Consider the following 27,680-nt stretch of genomic DNA (forward strand, 5'->3'; position numbering starts at 1 on the left):
ACCCTCCCACCACCCATCTCTGTTAAAGTATCTAATTAATTCCCACAGTAAGTTTTCTTCTGTTTCCAGAAGAGTAGATGCTTACCGCTGCCCATGCGTTGGCTGAGCACCGTGAGCAAGACCAACTTTCATTCACCAAGTCTGGACGTATTCCGTAACAGCCTGAAAGAAATGAGGTTATATCCTTCAGAGTTTTACTAACATATCTATAGTATTGACTTGCTGACTTTTCAATTCAGAAGCATCTTTGGAATCAGGTGTCGCATTTGAATAACTATATTCAATAGTCTAGGCTCAGACAAAAGTCATAAGGAAAGTAATCTTTGGGAAGGGGGGCAGAATTTGGGACCAGCAGGTCTAAAAACGAACAAACAAAAAAACCACACACAGGTAACCATTGACATTTTTTTTTCTCTTTTGTAAGAACTACAATAGCAGTACTTTGATCCTTCAGGTAAGAACTGGACTCAAAAGTGATGCTACTACTGCTGGAATGCCCTCACACATTGAAACAGTTAAGACCACTGAACTGTAGCATGACTGAAGCAGTCATCTTTGCTAAGTGGTATTATGAGGAAGGACAAACCCAGTAATATTGCAAGGAAATTAAACACATGCATTTCACATATTTAACTGTATTTAAACTAATACTAATTTCTGGTTATATGAAGTGTCAGAAACATCTGACTTTATAGAGCGTCAATGACTGTAATATGCAAGCACCAAACCCTCCTACATACTTCTCTGCAGCACCAAAAGACTAAAGTGGTATTATACTCTTTATAAAGACAGGGAAATAAGACCAAAAAAGCCCTTAAAATTCTGTAAAAGGCACTGAGGTTTGCCACTGAAGACAATAAGGACGAGACATACAAATACTTTTGAAAAATTGGCTCTACGTGATTCCCACAAGCTTGCAAAGAAAGCCTGTAGCAGAAAATTAAACATACCACAAATTGCTGGCCAGCATCCTAGCTAACACAAAGTTCATCCCATGGCCTTTACCTACCCTAACAAAACTGAACATAAAAATTCAGCTGGAGAGTCTCCAATTACTGAATTAAACTGAAAAGAAGGTATTCAGAAAGCACTGAGATTGCCACAATAATCTGATTTATAAAAATCATCCACTTAACCAGATAAACATTATGTCAAAAAAAGTCAATAATATAGATCCACAGCTGTCTTCCACATCTGAAGTCTCTTTTCATCACATGGCAAATCAAGAAAGCAGCTTCAACCTAGCCCTAGAAAATGAGCAGGGGTGTTGAGTCTAAAAAACTGATCTGGAAACCGAGCTGAAAGAGAAACACCCTTAACCGAAATACTGCTGGAGCTCAAAACGGTGTGGAACAGGCTGAAATTTCAGCATTGGTTTCTTGCTTTAGGGCCACAGGTAGCTGGACTACGGAATCTGAGGGGAGAAGCAGTCACACTTACTGAACACCAGATTGTCCCATAACGATGATCCTAACGGAACAAGAAAAGTATGCTCTTTTTATGGATTTTGTGAACACCTTAGAAGCCCAGAAACCTTCGCAAAAGCTTTCTTCTCTGTACATCCTTGCTGTTGTCATAACCTGGCGCAGCTGGGTGAGGGCACTTCTCAATAACAAGTAGACTGCCAACTGGGTTTTCAGCATGCTGCCAGATTAACCAAAATACACCTCAACACTGCAATCCTATAATAAAAGCAAATGGATTCTCTGCAGCAAAGTCAAAGGGATATCACAGTCTAGAAGTACAAACAGCGACAAGGAAACATAGAATCATAGAATCATAAAGGTTGGAAGAGACCTCTAAGATCATCGAGTCCAACTGTCAACCCAACACCCCCATGCCCACTAAACCATGTCCCTAAGCGCCTCACCTACCCGTCTTTTAAATACCTCCAGGGATGGTGACTCAACCCCTTCCCTGGGCAGCCTCTTCCAATGTTTAACCACTCTTTCAGTAAAGAAATTTTTCCTTATGTCCAATCTAAACCTCCCCTGGCGCAACTTGAGGCCATTTCCTCTCATCCTATCACCAGTTACTTGGGAGAAGAGACAAGACGACACTGGAGACCACATCAGACTAGATTTAACTTCTGTCCCATCCTCAAGGGTAGAGCATAGCCAAAATAGAAAGCTGAATTTCTCTACACCCTGTTTGAGACTGCAGATTAACGTCACTTTGCCCACATCCCTCTGTCCCTAAATAGAATTTGGCCACTGAAACCATTTTGACAGACTAGTCTATTGAAGACATATGGTTGTGCAAGATGCAGCATCTCTGTTCTGATCGCTAAAGAGACCACAATTTGTGAAGTAAGAAAGCAGTCTTTATCCTCACACTCGCTCTGCATCATGTGCTCTTATCAGCCAGAAGTGACCATAATCATGGATGCAGTACAGAAATAGAAGTTGCATTCTAGTTCTCCACAAGAGACAGTCATGCTGAGCTGCACAGTGACCCGCGGACTACAAAATTGGAACAACAAAAGTAATTCCAGCTGATGCAAGTCAAATAAGTTTTCCCATCTGTCAAGATCAAACAGCTGAACAGTAATTCGTCACATCTCCTAGTACGAGTGCAAATGTTAACTAGATGTCATACAGTCTGCAGTGAAGGTACACTCTACCAGGATTAATCAGATCTTCTTTCAGACATAACTATCAGGGAAACAAACAGACATATGTTCCTTTTTGTAATCAAGAGCCATTCCTACAAACAGTAACACAGACACTAATAAAATATATCTCAGAAGCTACTCCATAATCTCTGATGCACACGAGAACAATACAACCTCACCCAGCAGACCAATATTTGAACAAGCGAAAAGAGTGCGATCAGCTTTGCGATTTCTGCTTTATTACAGAAAAAAAAAAAGATAACAAAAGAAGAATCTTTTCTGTGAGACAGAGAAGAATCAGTCAACAGAACAAACAATAAAAAGAATATTGGTATGTCTTTTTAAGATCAGTTATTGCCAAGATGGACTTGAATATACACACATACTATGCCAGAAAAGGAAAAAGTGGGAGTGACAGGTACAGCAAGCATGCCAAAAAGGAATTCAAATATAGGCAACACACAAAGAAACTTGTGAGTTTCTCAATACCCAAAACGCTTTGGTGAAGAAGGAAACACTCACTAGCATGAACCTGCAGGCAGCATTTGGCACAGGATATCAAGGGACTGGTTCCATCCTCTCCAATATACGAATTTGAAGGAAGGGGCTCCGTGTTTTCTCCACTTGAGGTAAAGCACATCTCTGGGATCAGAGGCTTGGTCTTTTGTCCGCACTTAGAAAGGTGGATGAAAGAGGTGGTCTCCCCTACAGAGACTGGGACAGCTTCTTTATCCATCTGTAAGGACTTAAAGAGAAAATACCATCATATGGAAATCGCCTCTTCCCTGGTCAAAATTTTAACCTTCAAGTCAGAGCACTCCCCTCGCAAAAAAAGTCATCCAACACCTGACACCATGCAGCACAAATCATGAACTTCAAATCCTGCCTTCTCATGCGCACCCCCACCCCTGCTTTTGCTCCTCTCTCTCTTCCTTAGGCCTGCACTGCGATCTGTAATTTATTCTGAAAGCTCAAAGAAGCATTAGAACAATGAGAAGTTTTCCCTGTTTTTATTCTGTAAAACTCTGAATTCCTAAATTGCAGCTGAAAACACCAAGGAAGAACAAAAGGAAAATATTAATAAAAGCAAGACCTTCCCTCCCCCTCTCCCATCCTTTTGGCATCCTTCCCTACTCTTTCTGCAAAAATTTCTCCACAAGGACGTTTCAAGGTTTCTGCTAGCAGACCAGAGTTAAAAACAATGGATTAAAACAGCCCAGCTGTACCCAGTCTTCCTTACAACCATTATACAACAACATCCCAGCAATCAGAACAGATATTTTATTTTCAGTCTGTATAATAAATCAAGAGATTTATATATTATACAGGGGGGAGGTGGGTTCTGCTTTTCTCAGAAAAAGCTTCCAACACATATATATGCATCTAAGGCACGTATTCCTAGCGGACACACAAAGCCAGATTTGGCTCTATAAGCATGCAAGAACAAATCAATACACAACTGGGCAAATAACTAATTCATCTGATAAATTTTGCCTTTCTGCTCATAACACATCCCAAAGCATATTGGTAGTTTCCAAAAAATGATGTATGTGCTTACTCGGTAAATTTTTATTTTGCTGCTTGTTTGCATATATTCAGAAGTCCGGGCCCATATCTAAACAAGAGCGATCACATGCCCAACATGGCACTGTTTCTCTGCGGGAAATAGTGTTTGCAGTGCAAAGCTCTTTATGTGCAATTTAAAAAATGAAAGCTGAGAAAGCCAGAGAAGCCAGGAAAGAGAACAAAAAAGGCTTCATCCACTGCCTCTGCCAAATCCAAACACACTTCTTTAGTGTGCAAATTTGTATGAGTCTTCTTCCTTTATTGTAAAGGTCTGCATCATAACTTACACAGTAGCCACCACTCAGTACCCACCACTGACACATCCATCTGAGCAGTATCAGGAATTACCTGGTTATACGGGTAAAAGAGGGTACAGACAGCACAGTATGGCTCACTCAGGGCAGCAGCTGCATTGAATTTTCTTTCAGCTGGGAAATTATGTGCTTTATTCTTCCACTGGAGGGAAAGTAAAGATTTCAAAGCCTCTGGGTCACTCATATCTTCCTCCCCAGAAAATGGAAATGTTTCTAGAAAGAAAAAAATCCCAAAACAATGGACAGTCAGCAGAGGCAAAACGCAGCAAGGTAGGGTTAAACAGCTAATGTTTCGACAACACAAGAAGTTCAATAAATAAGAACATTCAACTCGTCCATGGTTCCTCATATGTGTATGCCTCAAATACTTCCTTAAATGGATATACTCTCCACTTTATGGGTAGGATAGACAAGATAGAGACACCGATGACCTAATGGAACCGGCCACAAGGAAGAAGAAGAGAGAGACTTATTGCCTTCATAACTCTCTCCACTTTCTAGCTGTGGAAACCCACAATATCCTTCCAATGAAGCCGAGTTCAAAATGCGTGATGCAAGTGCAAGGAAATCCCGCTTTCCTTTCTCCAACTGGCAGCTGCATTCTCTGGAAGATGCACATGCAGTTCGTGCTGGTTTGGATAGGCCAGCTCCCAATTCCCACCAGTCAAGCAGCAAGTCTGTTTTAACCTTCCCAAAATGCATCCCTCACCTGTTTCTGCAAACACAAATCTTGGCCATGAGGTACCCTGGGTTCAAGTTTTCATTTTACTTTTCTGCAGCTGCTTCACAGCTACTTCCATCAAGCCCACGCCACTAAGCCTTCAATTTGCATTCACCACCACCCTCTTCTGCCAGAGCTCTGATAGGTACTGCTTGTGCTAATTAGTTTGCTAACTCTTTGTTTTTACAAAACCTTTTAAAGGCCCTTGGTATTTCATGATTAAACCACTGCAGAATCCATTTGTGTCAGTTTGGGGGTCCAAACTGTCCAGTTTCTCACCATTCCTTACTAAGGAATTTGAGTCACTGTAACCGTTAAAGAAATTTTCCACGCAAGACTAAGTGTAAATCACTCATTGCATTGTCAATCTGCAAAGCTTCCAAAACAGCAGCTTTGGCCAGGGGAACTCAAAAACATCTTAGTGCAACATTATCCCCACAGCTCAGCACATTAAACCAAATTGTTCACTGCTTCACTGTTAATTACTGGAAATACGCAGTTAATGTTCTGCTCTCAACAAGTCTAAGCCCCCTCCCCATTTCTACCTCCCTTTTAAGAGTTTCAGACTTTTAGGTTACCAGAAAAAAGGAACTTGTAGTAAAACACTAATGGCTAAGTTTACATATCAGATTTTAAATGTTCCCCCCAACTAATCTGATACATATTTGCCAGACAACGTGGGAAATTTTATTGTGTTTAATTAATCAATCCTTTTTTGAGACGACAAACACTGTCTGTGTATCTCTGTCATGCTTCAAATCAGGGTTACTTCCTAAAAACTGTCTTTGCTTTCTTACTGTATTTTTATTTTTATCTTAGACTAAAACTGGTATCCATAGGCTAACAGTAATTGCTAATACCATTGCCTTTTCCACAACACTGCATAGGATTCTGCTGGAAAGGGAGACAAATAGGAACAGCCTTGCCAGTGGGCGAGTTAGGCTTTCCTCCCTAGAGGAAGATGCTGCTCATGCCAGGAGCCGACTGCCAGTTCAGCATGTATCAGACCAGAGCTGACCCTCGTAACAAAACAGATTTACAAGGACGTGTTCTACAGTCTTAACTTCAGCTCAACGTGCTTACGTGTCCACACCTCGTGTAAGGCACAGACAAAATTTAAAAAGACCATTGACCTTGGGTATGCAGATTGATACTTTCAAGATGTCTTAACTTCCAAAGCCGAGCTCACCGCTCACCTTTTGAAGAATCAAGCACCTTTAATGACATTTTAAGGCATGAGCCAAAAACCAAACCACATGTTTCTCCAAATTTTAGTCAAAGCACATCAGAAGACAGGCAAGGATTTACGACACCAGTGAAATCAAGGAAACCAGCATCATAATCCAGTGACAGACTGAGAGGAAAAAGGAAATGACTGTTGTATGTCACCATCACCTTCACTCATTCCAGGATGGATTCTAGGTGAGACACAGCCTTCAGGATGGCTCCTACATTTCAAGCAAGTTATATGCAAGTAGAAAAGGCTAACAATTTGTCTCAACTGAATCTTAGTGTAGCATATGCATTCTTTTAATTTACATGCTCACTCTTCCTCACTGCAGCCTCCAGATCATCCTTACACATTAGCCCTGAAAAAGCAAGGAGTGCAAAAGAGCTGCTTCTATTCCCTGGCAGGGAAGAGAAGAATCTGTTTGATTAGATTTTGCCCAACAGTGCTGTAAATCAGTCCCCAAGAAATGCCAGCTTTCACAGAAAGTTGCTCCTGAGTCAGCCAGCAAAGTCCCCGTACACCACCCAAAAAGTGAAAACAGCGAAAAGAATCTGTCTAATGAGGATCCTTCAGCACAAAGTTTGTTGTAAGGTTACCACCAAAACAAGGTAACTAATCTCAACTGCCTTTCAACGTTTCACTCCACATTACACATATGCAAGACATCAAATGCATCATCCTTGGTAAGGAAATGGAGCTATGTATGTACAAAAGATCCCCTTCCTACACAAAGTTTCTCTAAAATCAATGGATATTCTCTGAAGGAAAGTGAACAGGAAAGATGTTGTCCTCTTGAATATAAAGTTGTAAGTACCTTGAAAACAGCATACTCTTACTTTGGCAGGTGCCAACTACACCTTCACGTACCTGCCCCAGCATGCAAAAGCTTCTTACTGTGGACTTTTCTATATTCTGAGTACTTTATAATGTGGGCAAGACCCAGAAGTGGTAAATTACACCACACAACAGAAGTGAGAGGCAAGAGTCTTTCCCCTCCCCTCCCTTAGCCCACACTGTTATGGCATTCACAGTGACTGGAATGTGGGAAAAGAAAAATCAGTGACGTACAGTTAAGCACTGAGAGACTTTCTAATTCTCATTTCGGCATCTGCCAAGAAAAGTTGGATCCCAACATTCACATGAACTAAAAAGCCAACCAAAAAGTTAGAATTAACTTTCCCCATACCCATAACAGCAGACCTAACCTCCACCACCCTCTGAGGTGAACAGATCTCATTTTAATGCAATATCTAAGAAGGAGCTTTTACTTTAAGATGTTATTTTCTGTGAACTATTTTTTTTTCCCTTTGCCCAAAATGCTGCCTCATTCTGCAGCCAGCAAAATATTTTTCTTGACAGAAAACAGGGTGGGAGGTGAGAAGGGACACCTCCCACGGATGAATTTTGTTTCCAGCTGGGTTATCAAAATGGGAACATGCTGCATTTTCTATCAGTTAAGTGTAACATAAAAAGTTTCAGGCCATCCAGTTACGTTAACGGCTTCAGCAATTTTTCAGATCAGACAAGACATACGAGCATTCTTAATGCTAGTGCACTCACCCTCATCACTCGAGGTCTCCTGTTTAACCACTGACAATGGGGAGCGGGTTGGTGGTTTGCCCAGTGGATGACGACGGCTCTTTTTTATCTCCATCTTCATTTTTGAAAAAGCAGAAGCAGTCTGTAACAAATCAGAACAAGCTAGGTGGGAACCCCAAAATATACAGGTAAGCAAAGGAGAATACAGAACAACAGAGGCAGAATCCTTGTCATAGAGTTATTGAATTTACACAGCAAACTTTTCACTGCCTTTTGGCTGCAATCAATTAAGCCTCCCAAGCCAGTTACTGTAGTAGATAAAGCCAACGCTATCTCTTAAGAAGTCGGGTAAAGGTAAACTACAGTGTTTTCTTAAAATGAGAACAGCCTCAGAACAGCTTCAAGTCTTGCCAATTCCAATAGCTTATGAAAAGTCTGGTCAATCACATAAACAGCTAGGAACTCTAGCATGAAAATTACGTACAGAGCATGTAGGACCAGAAACATTTTACCAGAACATTACAGTGCATTTTATGACACATATATTTATATTGTACTGTACCCACTGCCCTCTGTACCATCCAACATTGTCTATACTGCATGCATCCCAATCACAGGGGCTCACAGTCCTCTTTGGTGATGGGCACTGAACACATTACAGGTGAGTTACTGTGCACTAGAAATCAACAGTACCACGTGCTTTGGTTCACAAACATGAAGACAAGCAGCAGTGCTACAGCATTAAGAATGAAATCCAAGTACATTCCATGTTACACAGGAGTGAGCAGAGATGAAGGTACTTAGCAGCAGCCCATCATAGCATAGCCTTTTTTAACCCTCTAGTCTGCAGTCATTATCTTAGAAAAATTTACATGAAAGGCATGCTAATTGCGCTACGCCGGTATGGCAATGCATGTTTCCTCCCTATCCCCACAACTTCTAATAGTGCTTTGCCATTCCCTTGGCTCTTTCAGCAGCTTCATGCAGGAAAACAGAGCTATGTAACCTTGCTCTGACTTGCTGCTAATTCCTGAATATTTTCCTCCTTCCTCTTTTGGATCGGGAAAGCACTTGCCAAGGAGAAGGGATGCCTGTGACAGGTTATATGCCATGAACTGTATTGTCCATGAAAAAGTTTTATGCCAACTTTTCCAATTCTAAATCTAATGATGAAAAAGATCCCTAGGCAACGCTATATAGCAGGCCAACACCTGGAAGCAAAAAGCTCATGATACCAGCTGGAGAAGTCAGAAACAAGGGGGAAGAATTATCGAAATGTGGGTGTGATCAAAGTTCCCCTTGGGATTGTTTGGTTTCACCACTCTCAGAATAGTCGCTCTGCAACAGCCATCATTTGCTTGTGCGGGGTCTTCCTGCCTAGTGCTTGGGATGATCGTTTCAGTATTATCTGCACTATTAGTAGCAGGAAAAGAGATTCTCTATTTTATCTTTTGAAGACAGTAACAAGTTTGATTAATCAGTTAGCATCAATGCAATGATGGACTGAACTGTGAGAAAATGATCAATCTCTTCCTGTAAAAGCACTCTGTGGCTCTCCAACATGGCACTATTCCACTGGAGGCTCAGGCACAATTTAGGACTCCTCTCATTCCAAGTTTAGTCCTCAACTTCTCAACTTGTTGCTTACAACTAGCAAATCTTATAGTCACCTCCTTGGTCATGCATACCTGTAAACCACTGACCTCTGTAGTGACCTCCATATTTTCTGCTTCTGCATTCTCCTCCTCCTTCACAGGGATTTCCATAGGGACCGTCTGTTCCCGCCAACCTGGACTCTTTTGAGTGGCAAACTGCTCAAACGCCTGCTGGCAGGACATGCGCTCCTTGTCAAACACCACCTTTTTGGTCCGTGGAACCACATACAGCATGGGAATGATCGGCCGAGGTTTAAAGTCATCTTCCTCAACTGGTGCCTCCGAGGGCTGGATAATGTTCAGGGGAGCTGGTGGCGAGCTCTTTCCTGCTGTGGATGATGTGGGTACTGCTGGGGGTACTGGTGGCCGCGCTGCTGGCGCCTCGTCCCCTGCCAGCTGCTGCTGCGGTGCAGGTGGTGGTGGCAGTGGTGGCTGCTGCTGCTGCTGCTGCAGAGGAGGCTGAGGTGCTTGCAGATGGTGCTGGGGTTGGTGGAAAAGATGCTTCTTCTTCCTCTCACCTTTTACTTTTGGAGGACGGGCCTTTACTTTGCAGTCACCTGTTTCAAGATAATAGGCAACATTTAGCTTCATATGCCAAGATCTCTGGGATTTAATATTTTTCTCCTTTTATCAAAAAGCTCCAGTGCTGGGCTACCATATTACATTATGGTATTATTCTTCCTTTCAAACAGGCAGACTGAAAGCTGTAGACATATTCAGCCGTACTTCACCACTGACTTAGAGAAGCCCACTTTAGAAAGTGACTTGTGTCATTTCTATGGACTATTTAATTCTTGACTGGAACAGAAAGTCTGCCAAAACGAATGTTGCCTGGAGGGAAAATATCTAAACTTCTAAGAAACTGGACAGTGTGCCAAAAAACATGTAATATATTACATTAGCCTTGACTCTGTATTTCAAGTTTTCTGTATCAGTAAGTCTCCAAAGTGGGGTGAGCAAAACCATCCAGGGGGTGCAGGAAGAAAATATTTTTGTACCATTAATAAAATAAAATACATCTTTAAAATAGTATTTTATCTTTATTTCACCCTTTTAAAATTTCTGGTTTTGTGTATGTTTTATAATGTACGTAATATTTTAGCACAATAAAACATGTATAGATTTTATAAATAAATATACATATATCGGGACCTGTGCTCAAAATTTTTTTGCTGATAAGGGGGCACGATCAAAGAAGTGTGGAGACCGCTGCTGTATATCACTAGTTTGTCCTAACCTCTGGACCACCCCCATTTACTGCTCCCTCTATTCGCAAGCATAGCTCTTGTCTGAGTATTTCTGTGTGTCCGTGCGTTCAACAGCCCTAGGAAATGAAGAATTGAACGAAGATACCTCAATCATTATTATCAAAAGATTTCTACTGTAAGGGGCTTTTAAAAAGATGCCTTTAAAGCATAAATCAAGTACAGTATTGAACTAAGTCTATTACAGACACCATGCCAGCACTGGTTACCGAGATATCCTCTCCTAACACTTGCTCCATTTGTCCTTGTTTCTCCTAGCTTACTGTCATTCATCATGGTGTTGCAGGTCTCTTAACATGGCTGTGACAACAAAAACACGTCTTGAACAGCTAGACGTCTCACTATTTTTACCAGAGGCAGTAACGACCCATAAAAGTCTTCCCCACCTATCTTCCCAATTTAACTCTGTTAAAGGATCCACACAGTCCAATTTTACAGCAGTAATTAAAATTCCTCCTACTGGCCATTGAGCAAGCGTCTCCAGGTTAGGACAGGAGATGCCTTCACATCTTGCCTTATTCCATCTAAAATGATATATGTTCCCTTTGCCCAACTCTTCCCCACTTCATGAATGAAGTAATCAGTTCACTTAAAGGAAAGTAAATAATAGATGCTCCACAGACATATGCCAGTGCTCAATTTATTTCGTGAGAGATTGTTTTCCACCTGCAGATGCTATGACTAGATGACTACTGCAAAAGGTCATTTTCCCACTAACAGGATGGGGAGGAGGACTGATAATGAAAGACAGAGAAAGACTATTCCCCCTAATAATGATGCTTCACCAATCCCAACTTACTCAGACTCCTTCATTAAGGACTAAACGAAAGCTGACCAGCCAAACCTCATAAACAGAAAGTCAGATAAACCACCACACAATAACAAGGTATCTGCAGGAGGAAGGGTTTGAAAAGACAAGGTGAATAATCCCACAATAAGATAAAGCGCTAAAATCCCTGCTGAAATCTTCTAGGGGATACCTCAACCTCAACATTTCCCAGAAGTCTGGTCTGACGACTTTATTTACACTAATTTATAAAAATGGTAACAAGTCCAGCCCAAATAGTTATTGTAGTACTTGTGTAGGCAGTCCCTCAGATAAACTGGTTTGTTCTATCACAGAGAAAGGAATATTGAATTTCCTTCGAGAAACAAACATATTGAATGAAAGGCAAAATGGATTGTTCCCCAGTTGCACAAAACCAGATCGTATTTACTCTCTATACACTCGGAGAATTCCCTACCCAACAACAAAACAAATGCCATTCACCAGCTTTATTGACTTCTAAATGGGTAATTTGACAGCAGCTGGCATGTAGAACTTTGTTTAAAGTTTTTGCATTAAGATGAACAAACTAGCTTGCAAGTGAATCTATAAAATCAGAAGCCAGGAGAAAGTGAGGTAAAATTCAAAGGCCCTATCTGGCTATTCTGAATACTTCTGGAAAGGAAAGGGATCTTTATACACAAGTCAATATGGCAGGTTAACAGATAACTGTCTATCAGCTGTCCTTCCACTGAAGAAGAAAGGCACAAGTAGCAGAGCTAGTACACACAGAAAACAGCAGCACAACAGTGGGTTTTCATGGTGGGAAGACTTGCTTGTCTAGAGACAATTTGAAATACTATACTGAGTTCACTAAATTTGCAGGTATACAATACCTTTGAGGGGAAGGGGTGTTGGTGGGGAAATCAATCCACTTACACAGGACCATACAGCATAGCTTTGGGCAATAAAAAGCTGCTACAAGAGTATGGACTTTATCTCCTAGAGCAGTATCTCCTGGTATTGGGCCACGACAATTAGAAATGGACTTCAGCGTCAGTAATTTAGCCACAACTTTAGTTAAATAATTTGTACCATCAACAGCTCAAAAAGCAACTGTAAATTAGACTTATTAATCTAGCAGAAGCACAAGCACAGAGATAAGATGAAACTAAACACAGGAGAAAGCAGGAGAATTTTGCCAGTACATCCCTCTAATAGGGCACTGCATCCTTCAAGATGTCTGTGTTTGTGTAATAGTTGCACTCAAGGGTTTTTCTTCAATCCACGGGAGACTGTGCGGCAGATGAAGTAATCACAAAGACTATTCCACCATCCTGAAGTTCCTCCTAAACACCGAGTTCACGTTTTCACCTAAACAGCATTACTTACTTCTAGGAAGAGAGTATTACCTTAAAGCAATCCCTACACACTCGGTGTTTATATCCTGTACATCACCTATGCTAACAGAATATGCGAACATGACTGATACAAGAGCAGAAAGCAAAAGCGGTAGGAAAACACCTACTTGCTGCTAGGGGTTGTGTCTGCTCGGTTGTTATCAGAACTTCACACGGCACATACTACAAATATGTAGGTGGCCACAGCGACTGCTAGCAGATTTCTGAAAAGGCTCTATTTTCTCTACATGATGCTAGAAAAGTCCAGAACGTCTCCAGGACAAACTCTTGTGCTATGACATTGTTTCATGATAATCCTTCCAACACATTAAACAGTCTCATCTCTTAATGACTTTACATTGCCAGCTTAAGCAACACTGGAGGAACATCAGCGAGAGACGAGCCACTTGGCTAATGGCCAGTTCTTGAGATCTTGCCCAAAGTAAAATCCTCATGTAGCAAATGGTCATCTAAGAATTAGTTATGCACCAATTTGCTATTATATACAGCTAACAGCAGAAAAGTTTTCAGTTCTGGTTTACTGGCATCTTGATCACAGTATTACTTCATGTAATTACGTACTTAGTTTACAACTGCAACACTCAAGAGGATATGTGGGAATGCCATTTAATGAAATGTGGTAGAAAATACCACACAACTATTTCACAGTTAGGCATCTCATTGCTTCTTCTCACATTATTAAAAAAAAAAAAAAAAAATCCTCCTGCAAGATGCATGGTTTGTAGCCCAAGTCTGCAGGACTCTTAACAGGCACAGCATCGCAGATAACACCTGCTGACTCACAGGATGTATTTATGCTGCTTAGCACACCCAGAGAAGAGCAGAGCTTAAAGACTCTCCTTTTTCATTTCAAGTCCCAAGACAACCTGCTAAGAATTCTAAATGCATTAATAGCAACATAATAAATTATGAATATAAAGCTGAGTCATAAAAACCAAAAGAAAACACCTTAAGGTATCTGGGTCAGAAATCCTGAAAACCTCAAGTTATTAATACTCGGCTAGTCCAAATAACCAACACGAAGCATAAGACCTACTTTGAAAGTACCAGTGAATACTTTGAAATCTCATTCTTCCTCCTTCTCAAGGTCACCATTTCTGGTGTAAGTAGGAAATCAAGCCAAATTAAAACCAGAGGAAAAGAAAAAGTGAAGGTGGGGGAGGAAGCTACATTGCCATAAGCAAGGCCATCCAAACAGATGCTATTTTCTTTTTCAAGATGAAACCGTAAGACACTTGTGAGAGGTAATGCAGACAGTAGGATGTAGAAAACCAGAGAATTTAGTGGTATTTAATCGCTATACTGCATTAAGAAACTTGTATATTTGCTAACAGCCACAGTGAGCACTAGACCCTTAAGAAACTGCAAAGCAAATAGTCTAGTTCTAGTGATGCTTTCTGCAATGGTGCTGAAAATAAGTTTTTTCCTCCTGTGCTAACAGTTAAAGAGCTCTTAACATGCAGTCTAAGTGTATGATTTGGAACCTATTCGGCTAGAACAGAGTCTTTATTATTCCTCTGCCATTCTAAGGATCTCGGATCTGTCCTTGTCACTTATCTCGTCTCCAAAGGGATATCAGCATTTTCGGGCCATTTATTACAAGCATCAACTGTTAAACTTGTACAAGAGCTAAGAGCATACAATTTAACACACTGCTGACACTTTCAAGCTTAGAGCAATGGGAATTAACTATCTGCACTGTGCTACTCCTGCTCCGTACAACAATGATTTTCAAACTCCTTACTTCCCATGAAAAGAGAAAATACACTGTCTAGCTAAAAAACTCTGCAACTGAACAAAGACCTCAATTCTTTTCCCAGAGCTTCCACAGATTTCCTTTAAGATCATTATCAAGGTTCTCTAAATAGTTTGCAGCATCAGTTTTCTCCAAATGCTAAACAAATAATGGATATATACAATATATGAAAATGAATTCATTAGTGTTTATGAAATGCTCGAGAGCGCGTCATAGACACATCAACTACTTAACCACGCACATGAGGGGGGAAAAAAAGCAGCAAGAATTGCAACCTTTCCTACACAGCCAAGAAAAAAAAAGGTATCACAAAAAAAGCCTCCAGCAAGATGGTTGAGGTCAGGCCTTTGGACTAACCATATGTATTAGGAACATGTCCCACAAAAAACACAAACCAAGACATTCTCTATTTTTGCAGCAGGCCTTCAGTTATATTTTGCCTTAAGTCATGGTGTATTCCAACAAACAGCTTCAAAGAATTTTACAGACACTGTTTCTTACAGGAGGACCATAGTATTAAAAAAAGATTATGGCCACTGTACAGATGTGTCAATGAGCAAAGAAAGGTGACATATCAGAGGTTGCACATAAATTTAGCCACAGCTTTGTGGAAAACAGCTCTGTTGTTTTATCAGCTCCTATTCCTCTTTGCCTTCTCCTGAACAGTTTGGAACCCGCTTCTATGCAGAAGAAATCATAAAGGACTGGGTGTTGTCATGGACTGGTATTAACTTCAGCCATGCAAAGAAAGCTGAAAAGCTTCCCTCCTACAGCTAGGCTTGAAGAAAACCAAACCTGCAACTTGCATTCACGCAGCAGCTGTGGATCCCACACAACCTAAGGCTGACTTTATTCACAGTCTCTGTAAGAAATGGGGAGGAAGGCAGGGAAAGGGGAAAAGATTAATTGCACAAGGGAGTGCACAAATCATTCCTTTTCAGAGTAGTACACAAAATATATTTATTTGTGTCTCTATGAAATATTTAAAAATATTCCTCCCTTAATATATATTTTTACAAACCTGTAATAGTTTTGGCAGAAGTTTCAAGCCCTGCCAAGAAAGCTATTTGGAACCAATCCTTAAAGAGAGAGAAAAATCAATTGCTGCTGTAAATGATGGTGTATTTCAGTGAGCATAGATTTAATATTGGGAAAGACTCCGCTAATATTTCAACAGAAATAAAGAGCAGCAGACAAGTGATTTACAAATGTGTTTTAGAGAGATAGCTTGCCCCAGTTCTTCACTGAAGTGATCTGCCATCAGTGAGCAGGGCCCTCACCTTCTCCTCCCTCAATCACTTTGCTTCTCTCCTCTTCCTCTAGATCTGGCCCTCTTTTCAGCTCCTCTTTTACTTTCACATCTTCCAAGGCAGTTTCAATAGCCATGACATCCCCAAGAGACTTCTGATCCTCCGTTTTATGTCTTCTGGGCTGACTTCTTTTTCTGTGAGACCTAGAAGTACAGAAGTGTGATTTGACATAAAAGAACAGCCTTCAATATATAAAACGATCACTGACTTAAAAAGCTGAATACAAAACAAAAGGATCTTCTTTGGAGGGAAAACACAAGGTAGCTAACAATAGCTACAGGGCAAAACAGATATCTGAAAGGAAACAGATGAACCTTGCATAACACAACATTTAAGATCCATTCACAGCAGCCATTAATTGTCTGGGTTTCTTGAGAGCTTTTTCCCACCATTACTAATGTAAGCTCATGAGCTGCAGTTAAAATTCTTTTAATTGATTTTAAATCTATTTTGCTTGTATTTCAAAATATAGATGAAAACTTGTTATAACTTCCTTTCATCCTCTGCCTCCATTCCATCGTTTCATTCTGTATATGCTTCCCTTTGGCAAACTGCTGGAAGTCTGCAAAGCATCATCTTCCAGCTCTGAAACATTACCCAGCACTGCCAGATTCTAAAAACACAGTACAATGAATGCTTATAGCATAATCAATAGGCAGTCTATGATTTTTCAGTAGTATAATTCAAAGGGTCCGAGGCCTATGAAGAAATCTAACTAAAAAAAGTGCATATTAGTATGATCAGACTAATACTAACAAGCCAACAGCAATGCTGTTCTTTCTAAAGAGTCAATGCCACTAAGAGAAAGAGATTAGAGTAGCCACAATGCAAAGACAAATGCAAATTCAGAAGTCAGGATAACGTACTTTGGTTAGGAAACGTATTAGGAGCCAAGCACCCACACAGCCACTCGCTCACTCCCCACCTTCCCCAGTGGGACGGGGAGGGAAAACAGGAAGAACAAGAGCCAAAGAACTTGTAGGTCAAGACAAAGACAGTTTAATAGGTGAAGGGAAGAGGAAAGAATAAAAATAGAAAGAAATAAGCAAAGGAAATCCACTCACCATCTCCCACAGGCAAACGAATGCCCAGCCAGCCTCCAAACAACGGCCGCCTTGGAAGCCAACCCCCCCTTCTTTCTCTACCCCAGTTTTTATTGCTCAGCGTGACGTTACACGATATGGAGTATCCCTTTGGCCACTTCGGGTCAGCTGTCCCAGCTGTGTCCCCTCCCAATCTCTCGCCCACCCCCAGCCTAGTCACTGGGCAGGGGGCAGAGCGGGAAAAAGATAAAAGCCTTGACACTGTGCAAGCACCATTCAGCAATAGCCAAAACATCGGTGCCTTATCAGCACTGTTGTAGCCACAAATGCCAAACACAGCCCCGTGGGCTGCTATGAAGAAAGTTAACTCCATCCCAGCCAGACCCAGTACAATTTTTTTATTTTTTTTTTACAGGCTCTATCAAATAGCTGCTTGAATGTCGGGTTTAAGTCTAACAAGCTCTCTTTTGAAAGAGAGACTGATTCAGAGACCTGCAATTTTTACACCAATTTTAGCATGTAGAGATTATTTTTGAAAGCAGCATCTTCCATATGGCCTCCCTGTTCCAGGCCCTTGCATCTACCACCATGTAACAACCTGTAAAACACAATCACACTGCATTCATCGGCCCAAAACTCCAGAAAAGCTGAAATTCAGCTTCCCATCCTCAGAGCCCAGAAACTCAGCTGCTAATTAGATCTGGAGTACAATGAAGTTAAGAGCCCTTAACCACGTAACCAACAAAGGAGGAAGAAAAAAATTCAACACGAGATGAATGATTAATAGAAAAGAAAGTTGATCTATAGGCACAGTAATTTATAATTGCTAGACTCTAACCATACGGTAGTCCTCCAGGTATAGATGTTAACTTTGCACCTGCAAGACATTCATTAGCAGGAACGCACAGCTGAACCCAGAAGAATCAACTTTTCTCTTCACCCGTATTCTAAGTAGACACCACCTTCTCTGTGGGGGAAAAGCAAGGTGGGAGGAGGAGATAAACCTGTAAGACTTTTCCGCTGCAGCTGGAACTTTCCATAGTTGGTGAAGAAAGCACTGGAGTAGAATCAAGTGTTACAAGCTATTTTTAGTAAAGTGTGTGTTTTATTCCCGCGGTGTAGAAATGCCAGGCAACAATTAAATCACAACGCTTTATACTCACAGTAGATAAAAAAGATCTTTTTGCAGTGCCCTTCTTACTCTTAAGTTGTAGAAAAATGAAGAGAGGCAGAAAGCACATCATTTAAAGAAACTGTGCTTCCAGAACTACAAGCTGAAGGCTGTACATTTCCAGAAGTGAAGATGTTCTGTGTCTGACATAACTCACATACCAGAAATGGGCTTTTTGTGCACTAGACTAAAACAGTCTCTCACTGAAGCCATAAAGTAAACAAAGTTGAGTTTTTCAAGGTAACTAAGTATGAATGACCTTAGAGAAGAAATAACACATCTCCCTGCAGAGTTTAAAAGCTACATTTTCCAAGAGAGCTGGCAAAAAAAGCAGCGTTTGTACTCTTTGAAGAACAGACCACAAAGTGACTTAAATTAAGTAGATACAACTGTGAAGAGGTTTGGGCAGAGGTAAATCCCATTCTTCCAGTAAAGTCTATCCTGCTGAGAAAAGTCAGTCCTCAAGTAAAACTATGTCTTTCCAAGACATAAGCATAGGAAAGAGACTACTGCTAAGCAGTATTCAACAGCTTCAAAACTGCTTCAGGATAATACTGAAATAATCTAGGAAATAATGAATAGATAAAGGAAAAAAAAGTACCTGGTTCTTTTGCAATAGCTCAGGTTAAGAGAGAGGCTTCTCTTCTAAGCAATAGGCTCGAAGAGGGAAAATAATCCTTGGTGTTCATATAGTACCTTACAGTATGCAAACATTACAAATATCTAGAGTAACCCTTAATAGCCACAGGCAGTAAAGAGAGTCTCAATTTCCAGATGTGGAAGAAAAAGATCCAGGGACCCGCTGGAGTTCAGACAGTCATTGCCCATAGAGCATAAACCACAACTTCTGACTCTGACTACACTGCTTTTCCTGAAGCTCACTCTAGAAGGAATAGCTGAAAACATTTTAGGAATATAACCTCTGGAGTGGAGCAACACTGCAGAGGTCAGTTATGTGCCAAAATACACTATTACATCTTTTGGAGCATGGATTTAATGGGGAACACACTATCCCATTTCAGCATTTGTAAAATAATGGACTAATCATTTCACGTAGAAAAGGCAAGACACAGGAGCACCAGTCCAAAGCAACACCAGGTGACTGCAAGCTCCTAGGAGACAATAAAGACCAGTGCTAGAGAGAGACACTCTTACTAGTACGTTATCTTTTTCTTTGCTAGAATGCCTAAATCAATCAGCTATCATCAAATTATTAGGTCAATAGTTTTTAAATTGTTACTCAAAGTCCCTATCAAAGATGGCCCCAGAAACCTAAAGTCTATTTAAAGCTTTTTTCCTGGATTTCAAAGAAGTGATATTGGAACTGAAATTACAAGCAGAGTATTACATCTGGATGAAGCGGTACAATTTCCAGATACTGCCAACACTCACACCAGAAATCTGACAAATACTAGATGAGAGCAGAAAGCAGCTTTGTGTGCTACCCTGCAAGCACTTTGAGCAACAGGCAGAGCAGGAATAAGAATGATGTAAAAAAGAAGGGTAAGGGAGCATATGGAAGGGCACACGCTTTACATCTGAGTACATGAAAGCCCTATGATAATTCGATTTCCTATAATATAGAGTCTCATTCTTCAAGCAAGCTTGATGAGGAAGGAAAGTTCTCCCATCAGCATCCCATGTCTAAAACACTTGAACTAGTTCAAGTCCACTTTCTGGGACAGCAGCAGCTTTTTATTAGCTATCTGCTTTGGTGACCAGTTAGCTTTATCCACAACCAGTTAATCATTACACATCACTACTAATTCAGTAGATTAACTGCACACTCAAGAATGGAAAACCAAAACAGGCATGAGATAGCTGAGCTTCTCTAATGACGCAAGAGGAGATCTCAGAAAACTACACAAAACCAAGATGAAGTCTGAGAAACCTTGATGCCCAAGGATTTTCTGTGCCCTTTCAAGGAAGCAGACATGAAAAAACCTAACTGAAAAAGGAAAACACTTTCAGAGTTACTATTTTAAGAAACTTGACAGGAAAAAGAATGAAGTCATTTAAGTTGATGAGGGAAGTCACATACCGGTGTTTGTTGTCCTCTTCCTCATCTCCTATCCTATAAAGCAAGATGCCAACAGTAAAAGGTTAGCATGCCAAATTTTCAAGTCAAGCATGCTGTAACACACAAAACCCACAAACTTGTAGAAAATTAATACAGAGATCAAAGGAAGCACAGAAAGGCATGCATAAAATCCCTTTTGCAACTGATGGGTTTTTTTCCCTCCTGCTTTCTGATAAGTGAAGCTATAAATGTTTACTATAGATTTTTTGTCTTCCAGGATAAGAGATGAGATGTGAGGGGGCACACAGCGTCCTACTTTCAGAAAACATGTGCTTTTATAACATTTAAAGGAAACAGAACAATGAGGGAGCACATTACACAAGAAAAACTACAAGAGGAAGTGGTTAAAAAAAATAAAAAAGAAGGAAAAAAGAAGAGTTCAAACTATCCCAAAATAAGAATTATAGTGTTTAAAATATTAGCAATTAAAATCAAACACAGTGCTCAGGCACAACTTTTTTTCTTTTTTTTTTCCCTCTTTACCTGCGAAGCAATTTAGCCTTCAACTCTGCCTTCGTCTCATTCCAGGCATCTAGTTCTGGGCTAGTCAGAGCTGTGGGTTTCATATGGTCCAGGACAGCAATGTCTTTTCCTTGTTTCCATAAATCGTAACGTTCTGGTTGCAGAACCCTCACAAAGACATCCATGGAAATCTTCACCATGTCTTTGCGGCAAGTACACTGCAAGAGATATCCAGACACCAACACCACATCAGATCAGAGGAACGTTTGCTTTTCTTGTCAGCTGAGTTTGCTTTTCTCCGGAGGCAAACTAACACTCTACCCATTTTGTCTGTAAGGTCTATGGGGGGTTACTAGAGTGGGTCAATGCTAGCGATCGCATTGACGTATACATGGGTATTTCAGCTTAATGGAAAGCATTGACTCTACCTGCCCTTGGCAAAACCAGAGACAGCACAAGCTGCCACACTCTCTGAGGGTAGCTGAAGACTCTGTTCCCAAGAATTTTCTTCTCCCTCTAAGCCCACCAACCAAGCTAAAACTTTCTGGTAATTGATACCAAATATACTACTCATCTACTGTCTTACAGTCATTAGACAGTAATAACTTTGGCCGATGCAGACCAGGTCTGAGTCTGATCTCAAACCTACGTTCCTCCCATTAGCCAGGCTCTTGTTGAGTTTCTCAGGCTGAAAAGAGATTATTAATATCACTTCATAACTGAAAAAAGCCTTAAAGGAACAAAAGACTAACCTAGTGAACAAGGCAGTTAAACTTCATAATTATACATCATGAGGTTGCACATAAGTCCTTCACAAGACTGTAGAGAAATGAAAAAGTCTACAACAATAACTACACTCTGCGTCTAAACCACATATGCCTAAGCCAAGAAAAATGCGCATTATTCATTTCAACTAGCATATGCTTATTAAAATTAACCTCTGGAATTACACCCTTGCCATTGTACGTGCCTACGCAAAGACTACTTACAGGCGTTTTCACTTGGATATCCATTTGCTCTGATGAAGCACAGAATTAACAGACCTAGCCTAGCAAGGGGATTCTCACCCAGGACACAGATAGAGACTGAATGAGCATGTAGTCTTTATCAACTTTTAACTCAAAAGAAGGTAAGGGATTGAAAAGGACACAGCAACACACCAATACCCACTTGCCTCACAGGGGCTGCAACTACAGCTTTGCTGTTGTGTGTGAAAAGTTGAGCCCCCTTTTTAGTTCTGCTTTACGGTGCAAAGCATTGCTTGGTATGCACTCGCTCTAAATTGCTTTTCAACTTCAAATTGAGGATGAGGTAACCACAGTCACTTTGCAGGACTTGTTTTTCACCCTCCCTCCACACCTTTTCAAACCTATGCTATCCTTTCTCTTAGCAGAAATGCATGAAATTAAACTTGCTTCTCCCCTTTCTTCTTTCATTTTTCACTACCGTTATGAAAAGATTTATGGCCACAGTTAAGAGAGAGAGCGAAAAGAGTCTTTCCGTACAGTTCTCGGCTATCCCACTTCCCTCCCAGCTCCTGTTTTTCATTTTGCAAAGACCGCTGGCTACCTTCTGCTCTGACTGGGAGAGCAGTAATAACCTGAGTGTGCTGAGTGGGAAGGAATATTTATGGACAGGCATTTTCAGGAAAACTCAATTCATTTAATGAAAAATAGTGTGGGACAGAAAGGCTGGAAATGCAATTTGGCCAAAGAACGGCAGGAACACAGGTGGTACCCATGCTTCAAATTCCTGGCCAGGCAGAATCTTCTCACCGGCACCTCCATCAATACTGGCTTAAGGGATTTGTATTGAGCAGACTTTCAATCACTTCTCCTAAAGAAATTTTAAAAGCACCTGTGTGCTGCTATGAAGAGGAATACAGAAGAGCACCCCACAGCACACATCATCAATGAGCTACAGAGATTGACCTCCTTTGCCTTTACAAAGTATGAAAAATGGCTTAAAAGGGGAACAGTCCACTTTCTGATCCTAACCTGGAACAAACACGCTGCAGCACACAGATGTCAATTCCTTCAAGTCAAGCAGAGCAAATCCTGAGTCAGATGGATCTAAAGGTCTCAAGTAGGGTCTCCAACCACCGTCAGCTTGAGAGTCTCACAAAAATGTAAAGTATACACAGATTATCGAGAATCCACATGCTGAGCTATCTGGATGCTATTCAGACTGCTATTCAGAGAAATGACACTGTGGGCTGCAGTCTCCAGCGTACTGCAACACCAGAAGCCCACAGTAGCCAAATTCCTTTCTTTACACAAATCTAACATGATGTACGTTTATATTTCAATTTTAATTTAATTTTATTGCTTTCACACTAGCAAGCATGAATAATTTACAAAGCCTCTTTCCTTTGGGGCTTCTTCCAGACCATACAGTTATATTTCCTCAGCTGCTGCAGTTGTGTCACATTCACGTTCCCATAACAGCCAGGGTATTTTTCCATACTCTTCCCTCAGACCCAGCAGCAAGATCCTGCTTAATACAGCAGATGCTTCCAATAGAACTGCAAAAGGGAATGTGCCTGTGTGTGTGAGAGGTGGGAGAGGGAGGAAAATGGAGGAGATCAAAGGAGACTGCGGGTAGAGAAGGGCAAGAAATTTCCTTTGCAATTAATTACCTGCTCTATTCCATTAGAGCAGGACAAAAATAGCAAGCTTGTGTTTCCCTGTCAATGACACCCATTTCCACGTATTGCCTCCCTTCCATATACACAGAGTCATATTTCTTTCAAAGTATTTAATTGTGGTCATAAACACATGTATTTCCTAAGAGATATTATGCCTACACCCCCCACCTCTGCCTCTCCTATCCTAATTTCTGCAGAACATATCCTTCCATATTCCACTTCCCCCCCCACTTTCATATTCCATTATTATTAAACTTTATAGAAACAAAAAAAATAAAATTAACATGCCTACACTTAAACGCCACCACTAAGGAGAGATACGAAACCTCGTTTCCTTTACGTGAGCCAAAACTGAACCACAGAGCCCTGATTCAGGTATTTGCAGAACTCCTACATACCAGTAGACCTGTGAAAGATTTAAGAGTGATATGGTCACCCAAAGCACCGACCATGACTAAATGCCAACATGAAGTATATGCCTGTCTTGTCAAAATGACAGGTGAGAAATTTAAGGAACTCTGAGATCGAATCAAATATCTTCCAGTCTCTCCTCTGTCGTTCCCCGTTTGGTAGCCAGACCGCCACACCAAACTGCTCGGGAACAGCAAGGCTGTCAGAGCGACAGATCAAACAACAGAATATTCATAACTTGGACCTCCGAGAACCGACTGTGAGTCCTGAAAATGGGGGTGGAAAAAACCAAAACAAAAATCATAACAGTTGTAGGGTTAGCTCTTAGCCTTCAGTTACAGGGGATCTGAGACCCAGAACAGCAACAAGACAAGAGGAGCTTCCATATTCACCAGATCTGCAGGCACTTCATTTGTTCCATCTTCTGAAGGCTTTTCCTAGCCTCATCTCTGCTTTTTCATAAGCTAACAGCTTTGCTACCCATACAGGATAAAAACACGCAAAGGCAACTTGCTATCTAAGCACATGCAAAAATACTATAAGGAAATGCACAGAGTGAAGCACTTTTCAAACACAGAAAACCAACAGTCTTCCTCTACTTATTATTTCATTATCTGCTACTCAAAGTTGGAGACGGTGGTAAAATATCTGACCACACCAGGAATCCTGTCTCATCAATTATAACTCAAAGACTGATAGTGGGAAATTTGTGGCTACTGAATGTGTAACCATCATCTTATTTGTTAGATTTTTAAAAATAAAAACACTAATAAGTCTATATAAAATAACAGTCAAATAAAAAGACTGTCTCCTTGCAGCAATAAAATGAAATGATATATGGAAAAATGCAGCCTCAGTCAACCTCAACCTTCAGCATCATTTTTGTAAGAATATTTCCCTCACTCCCCAGCTATTAACACTAAACTGAACCCCACCTGCTCCATAACATACAAAAAGTTAATGGAAAATAACCCTTCCCCTTATGTAGACACCGTCACACAAATGATATATTTAAATTGGCACCTCTGGTTCTCATGGAAAACCCCCTCACATTTAGATGAAATCAGGGCCCACTGCACAGTTGTCTAAGACTCAGCTAGCCTACCAATTTGCCTTAATGGAAATTTAAATATAAGAAAACCCAACACACTCAAAGTTGAAGTTCTTTCAGCTATTATGCCACCATTAAATGCCAGACAAAAATTTTTCCTTAAAGCTTTTGTATCTGCTTTTTCATAACAATGAAGCTTAAAAGCAAGTTACTGGGAAAGAAAGACGGTTACATTCAAAAGGCAGCTGAGAAATTCTTGCAGTATATTATAGGAATACATATTGCTAATGCAGACAACACTCCTAAACTTCTCTCCATAGATTTCCAGGACAAGGTATAAAGTTTCGGCTTTTGGGAGAAACACAAAGTCCTCCCAGTATAATACTCTTAAACAATACTCTTAAAATTGGGTAAAAGTTACCCAATTTATTATCGGATTACATTACCCGAGATCTAGTTAATACTCATCCAATATGACAGAATAAACCAGTTTGGGCTCCAGTTTCATATTCCTTCCACTCAGCCCAGAGCTACATTTCCACTCAGACCCTGTACAGCAATGCTCTCACAGACAGCCAAGGTTTCAAAAGTGACAAAGACACGTAAATTGCCAGTACGTGCCTGAAAGATGAGTGCCAGGTATTCTGCAAGTAAATGAGGAGTTAAACTTTGAGAAGAGAAAAACCTAAAATGCATAGTTTGTGTGTTTAATGGTTGGTAGTTGAAAGCTTGTGGGAAAGAAGATAAGTCTTGACCCCCTGTTTCTAGTGTAATTACCAGCATTGCCATTAGTCTCGACAACAAACCAGTTCATTAGGAAACCCACTGGAAATCCTCTACAGAGTTTCATAAACAAAACAATTAGGCAAAGATTTCCAAGGACTCTCCCTAGTCCCTGGCTGCAGGGCACGCTCTCTCCTTGTGTGCTTCCTTAACTTGCTTCGGTAATGTTCCATGAGGATTTTAGCGGGTAGAAGAGTTGGGCAAGTGGCAAGTGGTGTTAGCTGGGGAGTCAGATTTACCCCGCCCCACTCCATTTGTAATAAGAGGATTCTGGTTCAAGATATAATATAAAATGCTATGTGACATGCTTCATTTTAGGCAAATAAAATAATAACCCATCCCAACCAGCATCAGGCTTCTGCTGAGATGTCAGAAAGAGCTTGCTTTTTTTTTTTTTTTTTTTTTTTTTTGACAAAATTTTTTTTTTGGCAAAACTATTTTGCAACCTCTGCCGGAATTCTTTTTTATCTTTTACTATTCTGTAGACTACACCTGTAAGGATGCCGACCACTCCTGAATCTATCTCAAATACATGCAATTCTCATTCCTGCAAGACGAACACAACCACAGCTAAAGGTCAGTGGGGGGGAGGATCATCTCAGTGGGGTCCTCAGTTACATGTCTCAGATAAGGCTGAAAGGACAGATAAGGAAATTCAGTGCTCTCAGCAGCACTACAAGAAGGGGATTCAATGAAGTACCAGTTCCTTTCTGTTTTGACAGACTCATTCCAATACAAGGGATAAACAAAATAAGACTTTTATCCAGCAGTTATGATGTAGTCTACAGCAAACACCATTCTGAGGTTCTCTCAAGGTATTATTTCTTCTGCATCATAAGACTTGCAGTTGGTGAAAGCAGCCTACCACCAACCACTGTCATTCGCAGAAAACATGTCATTTCAGCAGGGCAGCACCCTGTGTTCATGCATTAAGCAAGCAGCGAGCATGAACTGACGTGGCTTGGCGAAGATCTAAATCTCTGAAGTGACAGACCAGACAATTCTTGCTAAGTGAGTAAAGTTATCCTTTTATCCTCCTGTTCGATCATCTGCTTTTTATTCATTTCTTTTAAAAAGAAAGCCGAATGCTGTGCTGTATTACACACCTGTAAACCAACAGATGAAGTAGTAAAATCCACCATTTTGTATCCCATGTACAACAACCAAGATCTACAGGCAGTTTGTAGAAATGTGAATAATTATGTTTGTGGAACATGAAGTGTCAGTATCTAAAGTGACAACCCAAGATTTGCTTCTAGCACACTATGAAATTCCTTCCCTTGGTAATAATGAGTATCCTTCAGTAACATTTTTCAAAAGGATACAAGGCTGAAAATAGATTTTTTGCAACTCCAAATGCTACAGCTTAGAATCAAGGGAGGGCTGATGTATAAATAAAGGAGGCAAGACGTTGCATATCAACCCTAAAGGAAACAGCAATCAAGACCCCTCTGAAAATCGCACACCAAATGAAGTGCTTCTGTCTCTTTCCTGTAATAATCTAGACCCACTTGCAAGTATTTTCAAAGCAGTTAGAGAGTTGGGTGAGTACAGAGCAGAAGCAAGATCTGAATCCCGATGACTGAGATTAGGAAGTGCCCAGCTGTGAGCCACCCCACAAAAACCCTGAAACTGCTAACTGCCACTAGGGAACCAAGCTGAAAGAAAATTAGAAGCACGGCTATCAGGAAAGACAAATAATATAGCAAAATGGAGTTAAAAAAATTAAAAGAGGCTGTTCATAAGCAACCTACTCTCATTGCACTATAATAAAAAGTGGGCTTTATTTTTGAAGTGTTCTTCATGCACAAAGCGAAGAGGCAGAAGGGTAAAAAATGTTGCCTCTCAGTATACTGAAGGAATTTCTGTGGAGG

General features: G+C 40.7%; 1 protein-coding gene across 2 annotated transcripts in view; it reads right to left on the reverse strand.

The window, feature by feature from the left end:
* Window positions 1-27,680, reverse strand: part of KDM4B (lysine (K)-specific demethylase 4B) — an 80,641-nt gene that overhangs the window by 15,115 nt on the left and 37,846 nt on the right. The window contains exons 8-15 of one of the 2 annotated variants that reach the window (XM_009318406.1): window positions 20,936-21,132; window positions 20,414-20,446; window positions 16,129-16,301; window positions 9,689-10,197; window positions 8,007-8,127; window positions 4,529-4,707; window positions 3,137-3,359; window positions 86-162 (exon numbers count right to left, since the gene is read on the reverse strand). In XM_009318406.1, coding sequence (XP_009316681.1) covers window positions 86-162; window positions 3,137-3,359; window positions 4,529-4,707; window positions 8,007-8,127; window positions 9,689-10,197; window positions 16,129-16,301; window positions 20,414-20,446; window positions 20,936-21,132 — 1,512 coding nt within the window. Of the gene's footprint in view, window positions 1-85; window positions 163-3,136; window positions 3,360-4,528; window positions 4,708-8,006; window positions 8,128-9,673; window positions 10,198-16,128; window positions 16,302-20,413; window positions 20,447-20,935; window positions 21,133-27,680 lie in introns of both variants that reach the window. The other variant, XM_009318405.1, reaches the window with a different exon arrangement.

The sequence above is a fragment of the Pygoscelis adeliae genome, unplaced genomic scaffold (genome assembly GCF_000699105.1).
Source record: "Pygoscelis adeliae isolate BGI_AS28 unplaced genomic scaffold, ASM69910v1 Scaffold582, whole genome shotgun sequence".
Classification (NCBI taxonomy): Eukaryota; Metazoa; Chordata; class Aves; order Sphenisciformes; family Spheniscidae; genus Pygoscelis; species Pygoscelis adeliae.